A 15,772-nucleotide genomic window follows, 5' to 3' on the forward strand; every position below is an offset into this window, starting at 1 on the left:
ATAAGAATATAGCATTCCCATTAATTTGACTAGAGCAGAATTTCTTCTGATCTCTGCTTTCTCTTCTTATAGTCTTTTAAATTATCTCCTGATAATTTGTAAAATAAAATCCTTACTGGAATATCACAAAGGCAGAAAGTGAAGGACAATGGAAAATACTAGAATAATTTTTATGGGTTTTCATTAGAATTTGGAGTGGAGCAAAACTGTTGTTCTCATGTCATACCTAATCTATGTTTGCTTTTAGTCCTGGGGTAAATTGTGGAGAAAGGACTGTAGTGTATACCAATAACAATGGACAAGTAAATTTGTATGCCTGAGGTAGCATAAACATTTTTTTAATATTAAATCTGCAGATAGGGGAAAAGAGCAGATTTATTACTGTACATACATTTTTCATCAGTATTATGCAACAATATAGAGACCTAATTTGTCTCATCTGTTAAGAAAGGGAGCTGAACCACCTTCATAGCCTTTGGAAGAGCCTGCAAGCAATAACTAGTTGCTACTGGTGTGGAACGTATTTATTTTAAAGTAAAGGTGGTCCAGTTTTCTGCAAGATATTTCAACTGTCATAATAAACCATCTATAACTCAAAATAGAACACATCAAATCCTTAAATATTGCCTACTCTTTTCTTTCATTTTCCGTATGGAAAAAACAAATTGTCAAAGCTTCATCTCATGAATAGAAGTTTTCCAATCTGATGACAGATCTGTTAGCCATAAAAGGAGCAGTCTGAATGGTCATTACACTATTTAGACCTACAGTACTCTTGCTTTTGCTTTATGGTATCCAGTTTTATGAAATATAAACACATTATGATTCTAAAAGTAATTTATTCTATATTGAATCATTCTCCGTGCCCTTGAATTATCCTTAAGGCTTCCACGAGTATTGAACTAAATTCTCTGTCTACCACTTTGCATATGAATTTGTCATCTGAGATACTGATTAAAATTAAACTTTTGAATATATATATATACATACATACATACATACATACATACATACATACATACATACATACATACATACATATATATATATATATATATATATATATATATATATATATATATATATATCAGTATTTCATCTTATCATATAGAGGAAGTCAACACTTCCTTGAGGACAGTCATAGTAAATTATTTTTCTTTGAATGGTCTATCCATAAAGCACTAATAGTAATTGGTTTGGAGTAGGCATTTCAGAGGCAAAGCAATGTATTCTAGTGTTGATTTGTAAATTTAGAGACCTGCCTCCCAATTATATTTTGGGGATTATTTCTGCCTCAACTCTTTTGCTATTCCTGAGATACAATGCCTTACCATTTATGCTTGTAGAAGGTGATTTAATAATATGCTCTATTCAGATTGCCATTGCAGATTGCCACTGCAGATGCTAAACGAGGTACTTTATTAATTGTTCATATGATGTTTCATTGTCCATTATTTTAGCATTGGCAATCAGTTCAGTTGTATTTTCTTTTTGTCAAACATACAAGCTGGCCTGAATCTGACAGAATCTTATTAGCACTTTTATTTGCAGATACTGTCTCTGAATTTCTAAGAAAGTTGCTTAATTTCGTTCTGTTCCAATTGCAATTGGATGTCAATAAGTAACTTGTTTTTAGCCTGGAGCACCTGGTTGTTACTTATTGCATATTATTATTTATTTGTATATTCTTATAAATATACTTCATTTGATTTGATTTTAATCCATCATATGCATTCATTTTCATAACCTGCTTTATTACCATCAAAACATATATTTTGTTTATTCCTTCAATATTGTCTTTGGCCATAAATGTATAAATAAATACAAATTGTAGGAAGTGTTCTGCTACCATGTTTCCACGAAAAGAAGACAAGGTCTTATTTTCTTTTGACCCCCGAAATAAGCGCTTGGACTTATTTTTGGGGAGGTCTTAATTATTTTTGAGGTGCAGGAGGCGGTGAGCGTGGTCACATCATGGCTGCTGCTGTGTTGCAATAGTTTTGGGGAGGACTTAGCTTAGCGCATGTTGGGCTTATTATCCGGGGAGTTCTTATTTTCAGGAAAACAAAATATTTACTCATAAACATAGATTCTAGTGTCGGTGGTTTAATCAGAGACAAAGAGAAAGATCTGATTAAAGGAAAGGAAATCTTTTCTTGGCATCTGATTTTTATGACAACAGCAGTCAATCTTAGAAAACATTTTATACTTTTTGTTAATGCGGTATTCTATCCCTATACAGTGAATATTGATCAGGAAATCTAGATCTATCAAAGGAAACACATGTCTGTCTTTATGATTTCTTACTGTAATAATAGGCCCTATATCTTCCCACAATCACCAGCTGGTGGCTACATCTACTATAGTCTTCAACTTACAACCACAATTGACCCTAACATTTCCATTGCTAAGCAAAACAGTAGTTAAATGAATTTTACCCCATTTTACAACCTTTCTTGTAACAGTTATTAAGCTAGTAAGAATTGTTATTAACTGCAGATATTAAGTTAGTAACATGGTTGTTAAGTGAATCTGACTTCCCCATTGTCTGGTCCAAACTCACCTGGCTGGGACTAGAACTCAGAATTTCTGGTTAAGGGCCAGTACCTGGCGCCTTAACACTTCACCAAACTAGTTCCATGGCTGATCTAATATATTCTGTATACATCTTACTAAGCAGAGGTGTTAAATCCACATAATAAATAAGGATTCTAATACTTACCCAGATTTCACTTTTATTTTCGGCTTACTAGGATGGAGGACTGAAATTCTATACTTAAGTCAATAACAAAATTATGCCAAAAGGTAAAATATAGAAACTTAGTTTACTGACAGGTAATTGTAATTTATACCTTAAAATTCTCATAGGGCATTATTCAACTTGCTATAAATTTATTTAAAACAACGGGATGGAATAAAAAAGTCGTACATTAATTTCATATTCAGTTTTACCATAGACATTGAGAAATGACTTTTTCCATGAAATTTATTGACAGCATGTAGAAGTCTTCCACAAAAAAGCAGTTTTATATACTTTAAAATTGTGCCCAACTATACTAGTCTAAAGGCAACAAACCTTGGATTCCACATTTTACAAAGGAGCTGCCATGAAATATATTAATATTTTTAATATTAAATTGTTTAATATTAAATAGTTTCTAATTAATATTGTAAGCAATAACAAAAAATGCATGCACACTTAAATGGCATTGAAGTATCTTAGTTCCCTCCTAAGTGAAAGAAATCAAGATGAATAAATGATAAAAATTATTAATAAAGTAAATAAACAAAGAAGATTAAAAATCTATGCTCCCAATTTGTCAATCACCATGTATTGTGCAGAACAGACCAATGATCCTTACATCAAAAACTGAGGAGGAGGAAGATGATGACAATACTTAATGTTCCATGAAGCAGTTGGGGGAAAGAAGAAAAGAGTATACAGGTGAAACTCAAAAAATTAGAATATCGTGCAAAAGTCATTTATTTCCGTAATGCAACTTAAAAAGTGAAACTAATATATGAGATAGACTAATTATATGCAAAGCAAGATAGTTCAAGCCAATTGTGACCAGGTCTGTTTTTCTTTAGCCCATGTAAGATGCTTCTGACGTGTGTTGTTCAGGAGCGGTTTGACAAGAGGAATACGACATTTGAAGCCCATGTCTAGGATCCGTCTGTGTGTGGTGGCGCACAGACTCCAGCCTCAGTCCACTCCTTGTGAAAGTCCCCAACACTTTTGAATGGCCTTTTTCTGACAATCTTCTCCAGGCTGCGGTCATCCCTGCTGCTTGTGCACCTTTTTCTTCCACACTTTTCCCTTCCACATAACTTTCTATTAATGTGCTTTGATACAGCACTTTGGGAACATCCAACTTCTTTTGCAGTTACCTTTTGAGGCATTCCCTCCTTATGGAGGGTGTCAATGTTGGTTTTCTGCACAACTGTCAGGTCAGCAGTCTTTCCCATGATTGTGATTCCTACTGAATCAGACTGAGAGACTATTTAAAGGCTCAGGAACCCTTTGCATGTGTTATGGCTTAATTAGCTGATTAGAGTGGGACACTTTGAGCCTAGAATATTGCACCTTTTCACAATATTCTAATTTTCTGAGATTGTGGATTTGGGGTTTTCATGAGCTGTAAGCATAATCATCACAATTATGACAAATCACGGCTTGAACTAACTTGCTTTGCATGTAATGAGTCTATCTCATATATTAGTTTCACCTTTTAAGTTGTATTACTGAAATAAATGAACTTTTGCACGATATTCTAATTTTTTGAGTTTCACCTGTACTGACATCGAACAAAGTGATGTAAAAGAAACAGAGGGAGAGGGGAGAGAAAAGAGAATGCAAGTAAAAAAGCAAGCAGAGCTTCTATCGAATTTATGTTTTTTAATTGTTCTTTATAGCCAAGGTCATATAGATAAAAACAAGCTAGCTTATTTAGGAAATGGTAAATAAAGTTTAACTACCTGAAGACAAGTGAGCAACAAACAAAATCATAACATGTTTAATCTTCCTTCAAAAGAAATTCAGCTGGAATATAAGAAGCTAAGACATTTTTCTTCTTCCCCATGATATAAAATCAAAAGTGTTTTGATTATGCCAGAACAAAGGCATACAGAATTCTAATAAAATACTTATGCAATATTTCTCTTCATATTAAACATCATTCTATGTTATTCAATTTCCTGAGTGTAGTATGAGAGAAAGATAGGATATGTTATTTTTCCCATTTAGTCAGAGAAATGAATTTGCCTTCTGCTATATTTCATTTTATACAGATGATCTTAGAAATCTCACAATAAATGGCTGAGCTTTATTAGATTACGAAAACAAGAAAATGGAATGTGGTGATCCTTAGCTGTTAATCTTTGTCAAAACCAGTTCTTTAACATAACTTCATCAACATTAGCTGAATAAAAGAGAGAATCCAAGAGTATTATTTTATCCTGAATAGATCACTTAATGTAAATTATATGTTAATCTGCATTGTGAATTATAAATTTAGCAGATGTTTCATGATTTTCCTCTTCCTTATCTACAAATGAACAGCCTTTGTACCTTTCACAGTTTCTTCCTAAACTATTGCTCCAATGGAGCATGTTGCTGAATTTATTTCAGAACCATTCAGGCAGATCACAGTATCTTCCCTACAAAGGAACAGCATTTTCTATTTCTAATTAAAATGACCATTAAGTGTTTATAATAATATAAATATTGTGGGAGATATGATAGCAGAGTTGCAATACCCATCCAGTTATAGAACACTTTTAACTAAAATTGTTTTTCATTCTGTTTTTTATTTATTTTGCTTTGATGTCTTCAAAATCATGAGTGCTAATTGTTTCTATAATATGTCCAAATTATAATAATTTGAATTTGGTCATTTGTGCCATAAATGAAATACTTATATAATGTGTGTTGTGGCACAATGCTTAGAATGTAGTACTGCAGGCTACTTCTGCTGACTGCTGGCTGTCTGCAGTTTGGCAGTTCAAGTCTCACCGGCTCAAGGTTGACTCAGCCTTCCATCCTTCCATCCATCAGTAAAATGAGGACCCAGATTGTTGGGGCAATATGCTGACTCTATTAAATGGTATGTAACTCTAATTGATATTGTTATTGGTATAAAGGTGTAGAAAAAAAAGTGAAGCTTTTTTTGTCTTTAACAGACAGCAATCAGCTGAAGACCTTGCAAGGGTACCTGCTAATTCTACAAGTAACATCTTAAATAGACTTCTGGTTAGTTATGATCCCAGGATAAGACCAAATTTCAAAGGTTGGGTAATGTATAACAATTATTTTAATTTGATTGATTTGCTATTCTAAATGTTTGCATTTGCATTTTAATTATTTATTGTGTTAAATTAGCTAGATATTGGTAGGTGACAATTGATTAGATTTCAAACTACAATATGCAGAAAATAAACTAAATGTCAGATTATGTATTTTAAAAATAATTTAGAAAATTTAATTTTCTTTAAATAAATTAACATAGCCATCAATCACTATAAATTAATATAGCATTATATACAAAAATCTATCTGAATTGTAAGCTGAGCTAACCATTATTAGTCATCATTACATTTTTCACCTGCCCATCTAATATTCGGTCATACTATGTAATTAATAAATTATTTATAATTTTTACGGCCTTTTTTCTGAAATTTTCTTCATAAATTAGAACCGAGTGTACATTCATTAAAATATAGAATTAGGATTACTTTTTTAGTTTTCTGTATTTATAAATCTTTTATTTGAGAGTCAGATAACAAAAATGAAAGGTAAAAGAGAGAATAAAAATTCTTATGCATATGTTTTAGGAATTCCAGTGGATGTAGCAGTGAATATTTTCATTAACAGTTTTGGATCAATACAAGAGACAACTATGGTGAGATTGCATTTATTTATTTGGATAAAGTTTTCTTTTATTAAACATAGTAGTACTTCCTGGGCAACAATGTTAGAAGAAAAAAATCATATATAGTTAAAATTAATGCAGCTAAAATAGTCAACACTCAAAATAGTGTGGCAGATGAAAGTTTAGAGTCAAATGACTATCAACATTTAAAAAGTTTGGCTCAACATAACTCAGGAGCAAATGTTTCACCTCCACTGGCCCTCTCCTGGCCATTCTCTCTGGCCATTCGGCTTCCGGCCCTCTGACCCTTGCCCTTTGGTCTGGCCCATTCACCAAGACACTGTTTGTCTCACATGTATCGCTCCATGGAACAAATAGCCATCAGCCAATTGGGTGGAAGGCAGAAGCCATGATGCTGCAGGGGCAGCATGCAATTACCAATAGGCGATCGCAGGGGCGATGGGAGGCATGACAGGCAACCAGTGTTGGTGTGCAGCTTCTTGGGGGGGGGAATGCGGCTTCTGGGAGAAAGACAAACTGCAGTGCATGGGAGGGCATAGCAGGAGAATGGTGGTGTGTGATGCGTGGGGGATGGAATGGTGGTGCGTGGCTTCTGGCACAGGGTCACGTGAATTTTGACAAGGCATGTGGCTTCCGGTGGGATGGCACAGCAGGCCAACTACCCTTAAATATCAGGCAGGTAGAAACAGGTATGGGGTGGTGTGGGGTGGCAGACCAACTGCCCGCTCGTTGTCAGGCAGGCAGGATTGGGTGTGGGATGGAATGAGGCGGCAGGCGGAGTCCAGGAGCAGATGCAATGGAGAGGAGGGGGGGAAAAGGAAGCCTTGGTCTCCTGTTGGACCCCTACAATGTATGGTTTCAACTGAGGGAATCTTAGGGAGGAAGCAAGCAAGCAACATGCGCTAGGAGGAAGGGGGACTGAAACCAGACTGGCATGAATGGAGGGAAAACAGCAAAGGGGTCTTCGAAAGGGGTGATAGCCACGCAAAATCCCGTCAAGCCAGAGTTCAGGGGGAGGGATAAAAATGGGAAGCCCTCTGCTTACGCTGCCTGCCCGTTGTCCGCTATGCCCGGAGCCTCTGACAGCTTAAAAAAAAAACTGCAGAGCAGTGGCTTCCTTTTTTTTAATTCCCTCCCCTTTGTTGCCTCTCCTTCTGGATTCCGGCCTGCCACTCCACACCACCCGGCAGCTGATCCTGACTGCTTGATACTGAATGGGTATTGGCCTGCTGCGTCCCCCATGCCAGAAGCCACACACCACCCCCATTCTCCTGTCACATCACCCCACGCACTGCTGTTGGCCTGCCATGCCCCCCCCCCATGTCAAAAGCTGTGTCATCACCGTTCGGCTGCCACGTACCTCCCATAACCCCACAGCCTTTATCGGCAATCGCAAGCTGCCCCGCAGCACTATGGCTTCTGTCTGCCACCTGATTGGCTAGTGGCTATTTGTCCTGTGGAGCTAAACGGCCAGGACAAACAGTGTGTTGGCGAATAGACCAGGCTGAAGGCAAGGGACAGAGGGCCAGGGAGAATGGCTGGGTCTCCATTGACCAGGGAGAATGGCTGGGTCAGGGCCAGTGGAGGAGGAAAGCAGGCTGTAAATGGGCTGAGGCTAGAGGTGAAGGAGACGTGGCCAAGATTCCATGCCTAAATTCCAACTGAGAGAATGTGGTAGATGTCTTTCTATCTAGGGCTTCTAAGGTACCAGCTAACCCACAACAGTTAACTTAGTCTCTATCAACATTCATTTGATCAGTGGTTCCCTATGCCATTAGAAAAGAGTCATGAGAACTATATTATTTAAACAAAGGGTTTAAAATTTTAATTAGTAGTTGAATTTTCACCAAAATGCTTTATGTTTTATTCCTAATTTATTTGACTATCTAAAGTGAAGTAACTGAGATATTTAATGAATTTGCAACAACCAATGTTTTATATCTTTGTGATATCGAATCCTCTCTTGATTTTATTTTGAAATGTCCTTTGGAAAATTTCAGTATATCACCCTAGGTCAGGGGTGTCAAACTGATCCCGTCACAGACTGTGTTGGGATTTTGTTTGCCCTTGAGGAACTGGGGTGGGCGTGGCCTGGTCATCACAGCTGACTGATTGTGTATGGCCAGGCCTGGGGTGGCAGGGGACACTCGCTATTTCTGGGATGGCCTGTGGGCTGCCATCTAAGTGCAGAGCCCTGGTAGTATAACTTCCAATCTGGCAGCCCAGAAGCCCCTTTGTTTTTAGAGTCTTGTATCATTTTCAATCTTATTCTTGCTCTTTTCCCTTGCCAAATGTATTTTAACATCATTTTATTTAGCTCCTCAAAGTATTTTTTTTCCTAACTTTATCGGAATTGTTTGGAACAAAAATAATAATCTCGGCAAGATATTCATTTTTATTGTAGCTATTCTTCCTATCATTGATAATTGCAAGTTTTTCCATTTCTCCAGATCTAGTTTAATTTGTTGCAACAGCTTATATAATTATCTTCTTTGATAGTTGCACATCTTGCTATTAATTGAATTCCTAAGTATTTTACTTTCTCAACTATCTGAATGTCTGTCTTCTTCATCAATTCTTTCTTTTTGTTTATCTGTAACATTTTTTTACTAGTATCTTAATTTTTATTTTGTTTATTTTCAATCCTGCAACTTCACCATATTCTTCTTTTTTTATTAATTTGGGTCCAGTTTCTTATGGTTCTTCTAGAATATACCAAGTCAACTGCAAACGCCTGTAATTTATATTTTTATTTTTTATTTCCGTACCTTTTATTTCTGAGTCTTGTCTAACACTTCCAATATTAATATAAATAATAGAGGGGACAAAGGACATCTTTGTCTTGTGCCTTTTCTTATATTAAAGTTCTCTGTCATGTCCCTATTAACTATCACCTTTGCAGATTGTTTAGAATATATTGCCTTAACCATATTAATGAATTCTTTTTACCAAAGTCCATATATTTTAATTGTAATACCATAAATTGCCAATTTACATTGTTGAATGCTTTCTGTGCATCTAAAAAGATCAACATCATTTGTTTTTCAGAATGTACTTCATAGTACTCCAACATATTCAAGATAATTCTCATATTATTTCTAATTTGTCTTTTAGGGAAAAATCCATTCTGGTCTGAGTGTATAAATTCATTCAAGAATCTTTTTAGTCTCTCTGATATTATTGAAGCATATATTTTATAGTCTACATTTAATAATAATATTGGCCTATAATTTTTTATCTGTGTTAAGTCTGAGTCTTCTTTCGGTATTAAAGTGATATGTGCTTCCATCTAATCTTGACTTCTAACAATACTTCATGGTAAACCTCAAACACTGAGAAGCTTAAAGTGACTTGTAAATATTTATAAAGTTCTGCCAGTAACCAAGCTGGTCCTGGTGTTTTGTTATTCTTTTGTCTCTTACTTGCCTCTGTTAATTCTATCATTGTTATCTATTCATTTAACATATCTTTCACTGTTTCAAGCACAAGGTAGTTCAGCTTTTTTCAAGTATTGCTTTATTTTATCTTCTGACACCTTCTTATTTATTTATTTATTTGTCGTGCTTCTAGACCGCCCCCTCTCCCAAAAGGGACTCGGGGCGGTGTACAGTCCATGCAAAATATATCAAAATACAATAAAAAGTTGAATATGTACAGTTGGAATGGAGGAGGTTAAAAATGAAATTAAAAGAACTGTACAAAGCCAATATAAATATAAGTTTTTAAACCCCTAAAACACACACAATAAATTAAAAACAATACCCCTAAAATAACCAGTTAATAGTCCATTTGCCAGGAGGGACAGTTGTAATTATGCCTTCTCTTGATCATACAGTTTTTCATAGAAATCCTGAATTACTTTCTTTTTAGTTTCATTTTGATAGTAAAGAGTTCCCTTTTCATCTAGCAAACTATGTATCCATTTCTTCTCTATTTTATTAATTCCATTTGATTTTTTAAGTTACTTTTTTACAGTTCTTTCTGTAATTCTGTTTCAAGTCTTTTGTATTCTTCTGCAGCCGTTCTTCATATGTTTTAGTTTCCATGCTCTTGATAAACTTAGTTGTTCTTCTCTGAACTTTTCCCAAGGTCTCAACATCTTTTTTTCTAGTATTTTGACCAAACTTTGTTTCAGTATTCCAGATGTGGTCTTACTAGGGTTTTATAAAGTGGTACTAATGCTTCACATGATCTTGATTCTTTGTCTTTGTTTATACAACCCAGTATTGTATTAGCTTTTTTGGCTGCTGCCAAAAAACATGACACTGCTGAGTCATGTTTAAGTGATCATCCAATAAGACTCCAAGATCCCCGGGGGCGGGGGCGAAGTCGTGAAAACACGATGTGCGGTCTCTATGCTCTGAGATCGCAATCGACACTTTTGCTACTGGGGGGGTCCAAACGGATCTAAACTGTCCCGAAGAGACAGTGAACAAGGAAGAATATGTCTTGCTGAACTCGGGAATATCGCAAAATCCCCGAAAGAAGCAAGAGAAATTTCTTCAAGCCAGTGACAAAAAATCCAGCCAACGTTGATTAAGTCGGGGCTGCCCCAAAACGGAAGGAATGGAAAGTGAAAGTGTTTCCAGCTGGTGAGGAATCTTCATTGTTTTAGAAGAGAGACTGCCTATAAAAACTTAAAAATTGATTTAAATTGAAGAATAGAAGAATCAAGCGGCGAAATTAAATTTGCAACAGTTCTGGACAGTGGCTATCCCATTTTTTTATATGCTATTTTCATGGATGGAATCTTTACAAGCTTTTTAAAATGGACGGGTTAAGTCTTCTTTTTCTACCTTTCTTTTTCTGTGACTCTCGGTGATTCATAGACCAAAGCTTTCCTCTTTCATCGCTGTGAGTATTTTTTTTAATTCATTTAAAGACTGGACCTCTTTTTCTAATTTGAAATATAAAACAGATATAAAAAAAGAAATATTTTAAAAGCACTATGTCCCGGGAGGTTTTGTTGATTGGAGCTTTGTGTATTTAAGCTGAACTTTTCCTTTTCTTCGCGGTTTGTTTTGTCGACTTGTTGCAGAGCGATAGGAGTAAGCCATATGTCCCTTTGAAGCGTGTTTCCAACCAGAGAAGAGGGGGAAAAACGGCTTTTGTGAATCCATGTTTTAACTTAAAAAAACCTTCCAAGCGAGAGCACTTTGTTTAAGATGGCAGAATGTCAAGAAAATAGAGAGATTGTAAGCTTGCAGACAATATTTTCAGAATTACTAAAATCAACAAATACATATGAGAGAATTGAACAAAAATTGGAATTTTTGGATCAGCTAACAGAAAAACGTGATTGAAAATTTGTTGACGTTCACCAAATGCAAAATGAGGGGATTAAAATCCAAAGAATTGAAGTGGAAAATGAATATAAAATGATTAAACTTGCTGACATTTATGGTAATTGGTTTGATTTTGAAAATGCAAAGAATGGAATATTGAAAGAGGAAATAAATGGAGAGGAAACCTATTTCAAAGAGCAAGACATAGAAGAAGAAGAAGAAGAAGAAAGTAAAGAATTTATAGACTATGAAACTTTAATGAAAATATGGATAACACTGCTGACAACTAAAAAACAAGTGGAATAAAGAAGCAGAAAGAGGGCATCAGGATTATATGAGAGATCTTACAATCAAGGAGTTGCTAGGACTAGTCCATACAAAGCTGATTAAGAAGAAGCTTAGAAGATTGATACCACAAATGGCAGAGGATATAAGATTGTTTTGTTATTGGAAAGATACAGGTTGATAGCTTGAAGAATATAAATTAAAACTACTAGCTAAAACTAGTGAAATTTAGTGATAATAGGTATTGTTAAATAAAAAATTGATAATGATAATACTGTATACAATGTGTAGTGTTATGATAAGCAATAATTGGATATGAATATTGAATGATACCCGAGATTATATATAAAGCTCAATAATAATAATAACAATAAAAAAGAGAACTAAATTAGACACAGTTAAGTTTTGATTATTAGGGGGGAAATGTTGTGATATAGAATATAGCCAAATAAAGAAATGATAATGATAATAATCTATATATATGTATGGGTATAATATAAGGAAATTGGATGTAAATTGTAAATAGCGATTTGGAAAGGAGGATTAGAAAACTTTGTTATTAAATATTATGGATGTTTAGCTAGAATAGGATATAAGGATTTAATGTTAATGGAGGATTTTATAAATAAGTAAATGAAATGCCAGGATGTGGTTATATATTAAATTTTGCTATATTTTATGATGAAGGACGTTTAAACAATTATAGTCAAATAAAAGTGAAGGTATGATGATGGTAATATGTATAAACATTTGAGTTAAGATACTAGAGTTAATATGAATTATACTTGATGACGGTAGAATAGATGCACAAAAACCGTTTGTAACCAACTGATACACTTTCTACAGGATGTAAAGAAGGATTTTTATGTTTGTTTTGAAAATTAAAAATAAATAAAAAAGTTTTTGGCAAAAAAAAAAAGACTCCGAGGTCCCCCTCACAGTTGCTGAGCCAGGTTTTGCCTAATCTAATCTTTTCTCCATATTAAAATTTATTTTGTTGGATAGGGCCCATTGTTCAAGTCTGTCAATATCTTTTTGGATCCCGAGCTTGTCTTCTGGGCTGTTGGCTATTCCTGCCAGTTTAGTATCATCTGCAAATTTGATGAGTTCCCCTTCTATTTCCTCATCTAAGTAATTTATGAGGATATTGAAGAGTACTGGGCCTGAGACAGAGCCTTATGGTATCCCACTACTTACTTTTCTCCAGGTGGATGTAGTACCATTAAGGACTACTCGCTGAGTATGGTTTATCAGCCAGCTACAAATCCTTTTTTTTCCTTATTATTGATATGTTGAAAGAAGCTTTTTTATTATCTTTGACTTTTGTTGCAAGTCTTTGTTCATTCTGAGCCTTTGCTTTCCTAACTTCATCTTTTCATGTTCTGGCAATCTGCTGATAATCAGTCTTAGTTATGTGTCCCTCTTTCCATTTTTTGTACTTGCTTTTTTGTCTTTCAGTCTGTCAGAGAGATCTTTGTGCAGCCATGCTGGTTTCTTATTTAATTTCTTGTTTTTCAGTGGTATTGTGCTGGACTGAGCGTTTATGATAGCATTTTTCAGAGTTTCCAATGCTTCTTTAGTTGTTTTCCCCTTTAGGATTTTTATCCATGGAATAATTATAAAATATATAAATATAAAAATAATTAATGCTCTTGTTTTTATTATGGTGTTCCAACTATTCTGTAATATCTAATACTGTTCTGACATTAGCTTTTATTGTTTTTTAGATTTTTTAAAAAAGGCTTATAATATGATAAAAGCAAATGTGATTTGCAAAGAGAAATGTAAGAAAAGGTATACTGACCCAAGTCCTGGTATCCAGGATTCCAGAGACCATGGCTTCTACTGCTGTTGATTTATATATAGTCAGCCTGTAATAAAACTGGCATCCATGATATAATAGTGGATGAGACGTTTCCCTTGTTTGTATTACTAAAATCTGGGGAGAAGTTCCTCTCTTGGAAATGTGCCCACACAGCTTTATATATGGCATTATCCATTGACCCAGGCCTGGAAGAACATTGTGCTAATTGTGATTAATCTTTAGCAAACTCTAGTGGTTTTCAAAACTGCTTTGAAGATTGCCAGATGTGAAGTCTTGTTTGTGAAGTTGGGCTTCAGGGATTATAAGAGACAGTTGCTTGTAAACCAGTTTCCGTGCTTCATAGCCCTCTTTGGGCTAAGACTGAAAACTATTCCAGTCAACTGTCCGATAAAGTTAATCAAATTTGCTTGTCAAATACAGCTATAGAAGTCCTTTACTATTGCCTGAGGAAGGGTCTGGCCCAGTTATCTAGTAAGAGTTCAAACCTGTCATCCCAGATAAAGAGTTCTTGGTGCAAAGGGCCAGGCTATTTGCAGGACCACTTACATCCCATTGTCTTTGTATGTCCTGTCCTTTAAATAGAGACAGCATATTACCAGTTCCTTCTATCAAATTATGACCTCTTATTGGAACCTTATGTATGGCCCCCCAGAATCCAGATGACCCTCACCTTGTTAGCTTTCTACAAAGTGCTCTTTTCCCACACATTTGGGGCAGGAGATTTGTCAAACTCTGGTCATGAAGTGGCTCTTCTGATTGGGATTTATTGTTCACCTCAGGCATCATAAGTCAGTATTTTTAGCTGTTGTTTTAATTCTTCTATGTTCCCTTGTGAGATGTTAGCCATATACATTATTTTAGTAAGTAAATAATAGTGGTTGGTGTAAACTATATTTAATATACATTTTTTTCTTTTTTTTTGAAATGTAATTTCTATGAAATATATTTATGTAAGTAAAAGATAAACATGAAACATTAAGAAAAGTTTTAAAAGTTAGAAAAAAGCAAAAAGTGCTGAAAGCAATGCAAGTAGAAAGAAAAAAGTAAAAAAATAAATAAAGATGCGAGTTCCTACCTTCTTTACATTACTTATGAGGAAACCTCTCTCTCCTTGAAATTATATTATAAGATTCCTTTCTGTTCCATAGTCAACTCTTTTTTCAATTAGTAAATCCAGAATTACCATTTTATTTTTATTTTTAGTGTTTGTAAAAGGTTTCTGGTTTTTATAAAAGTACTTATTGCTTTATCATAGTTATTGATTTGCCATTTTGCCATTTCTACAAATTCTTTCATCTTCACAAAACACTTTTCCATTGTGGGTATTTCAGTATTTCTCCATATTTGTTCATATAGTAATCTTTCCCTAAAGGTGCTTTTCCTAAAGACAACTGGGCTTACTTGGTTTTTTTCTTGTTTCTTTGAAAATACTTTGCTTCTTATCTAAGAAGCTTCTTAAGTTCTTCATGAATTGGATGATTGAGAATCTCCATAGGCATATAGTAATTTTATTACAGTTACCACATACAAACCAGTTTTCTATACCTCTAATTGGACATCTATAAATCAAAATATGTTCTGGTTTCATCTGAATATCATTTTTTTAACTGTTGCACTATCATATGATTGTACGTATTGTAACAGAGGTGGAAGGGACGTTGAAGGTCTTCTAGTCCAACCTCGTGCTCAGGCAAGAAAACTTATACCATTTCAGACAAATGGTTGTCCAGTCTCTTCTTAAAAATTTCCAGTGTTGGAGGACCCACAACTTCTGAAGGTAAACTTTTCCACTGATTAATTGTTCTAACTATCAGGGAATTTATTCTTAGTTCTAGGCTGGTTCTCTCCTCAATTACTTTCTCTCCACTGCTTCTTGTCCCGCCCTCAGGTGCTTTGAACAAATAAGTTGATTTCCTCTTCTTTGTGGCAGCCTCTTAGATACTAATATTTTATTTGCTTTTTCAATGTCCCTACAAATTTCCACA

General features: G+C 34.9%; 1 protein-coding gene across 3 annotated transcripts in view; it reads left to right on the top strand.

Annotated features, from left to right (window-relative positions):
* Positions 1 to 15,772, top strand: part of GLRB (glycine receptor beta) — a 58,402-nt gene that overhangs the window by 6,649 nt on the left and 35,981 nt on the right. For 2 of the 3 annotated variants that reach the window (XR_014175870.1, XM_081959279.1), the window contains exons 3-4: positions 5,683 to 5,789; positions 6,334 to 6,401. Coding sequence is in view for 2 of the 3 variants with exons in the window: in XM_081959279.1 (XP_081815405.1) it covers positions 5,683 to 5,789; positions 6,334 to 6,401 (175 nt within the window). In the remaining variant the exon portion in view is untranslated. Of the gene's footprint in view, positions 1 to 5,682; positions 5,795 to 6,333; positions 6,402 to 15,772 lie in introns of those variants that run through there. The other variant, XM_081959280.1, reaches the window with a different exon arrangement.

The sequence above is a fragment of the Natrix helvetica genome (genome assembly GCF_964273705.1).
Source record: "Natrix helvetica genome assembly, chromosome: 7".
Taxonomy (NCBI): domain Eukaryota; kingdom Metazoa; phylum Chordata; class Lepidosauria; order Squamata; family Natricidae; genus Natrix; species Natrix helvetica.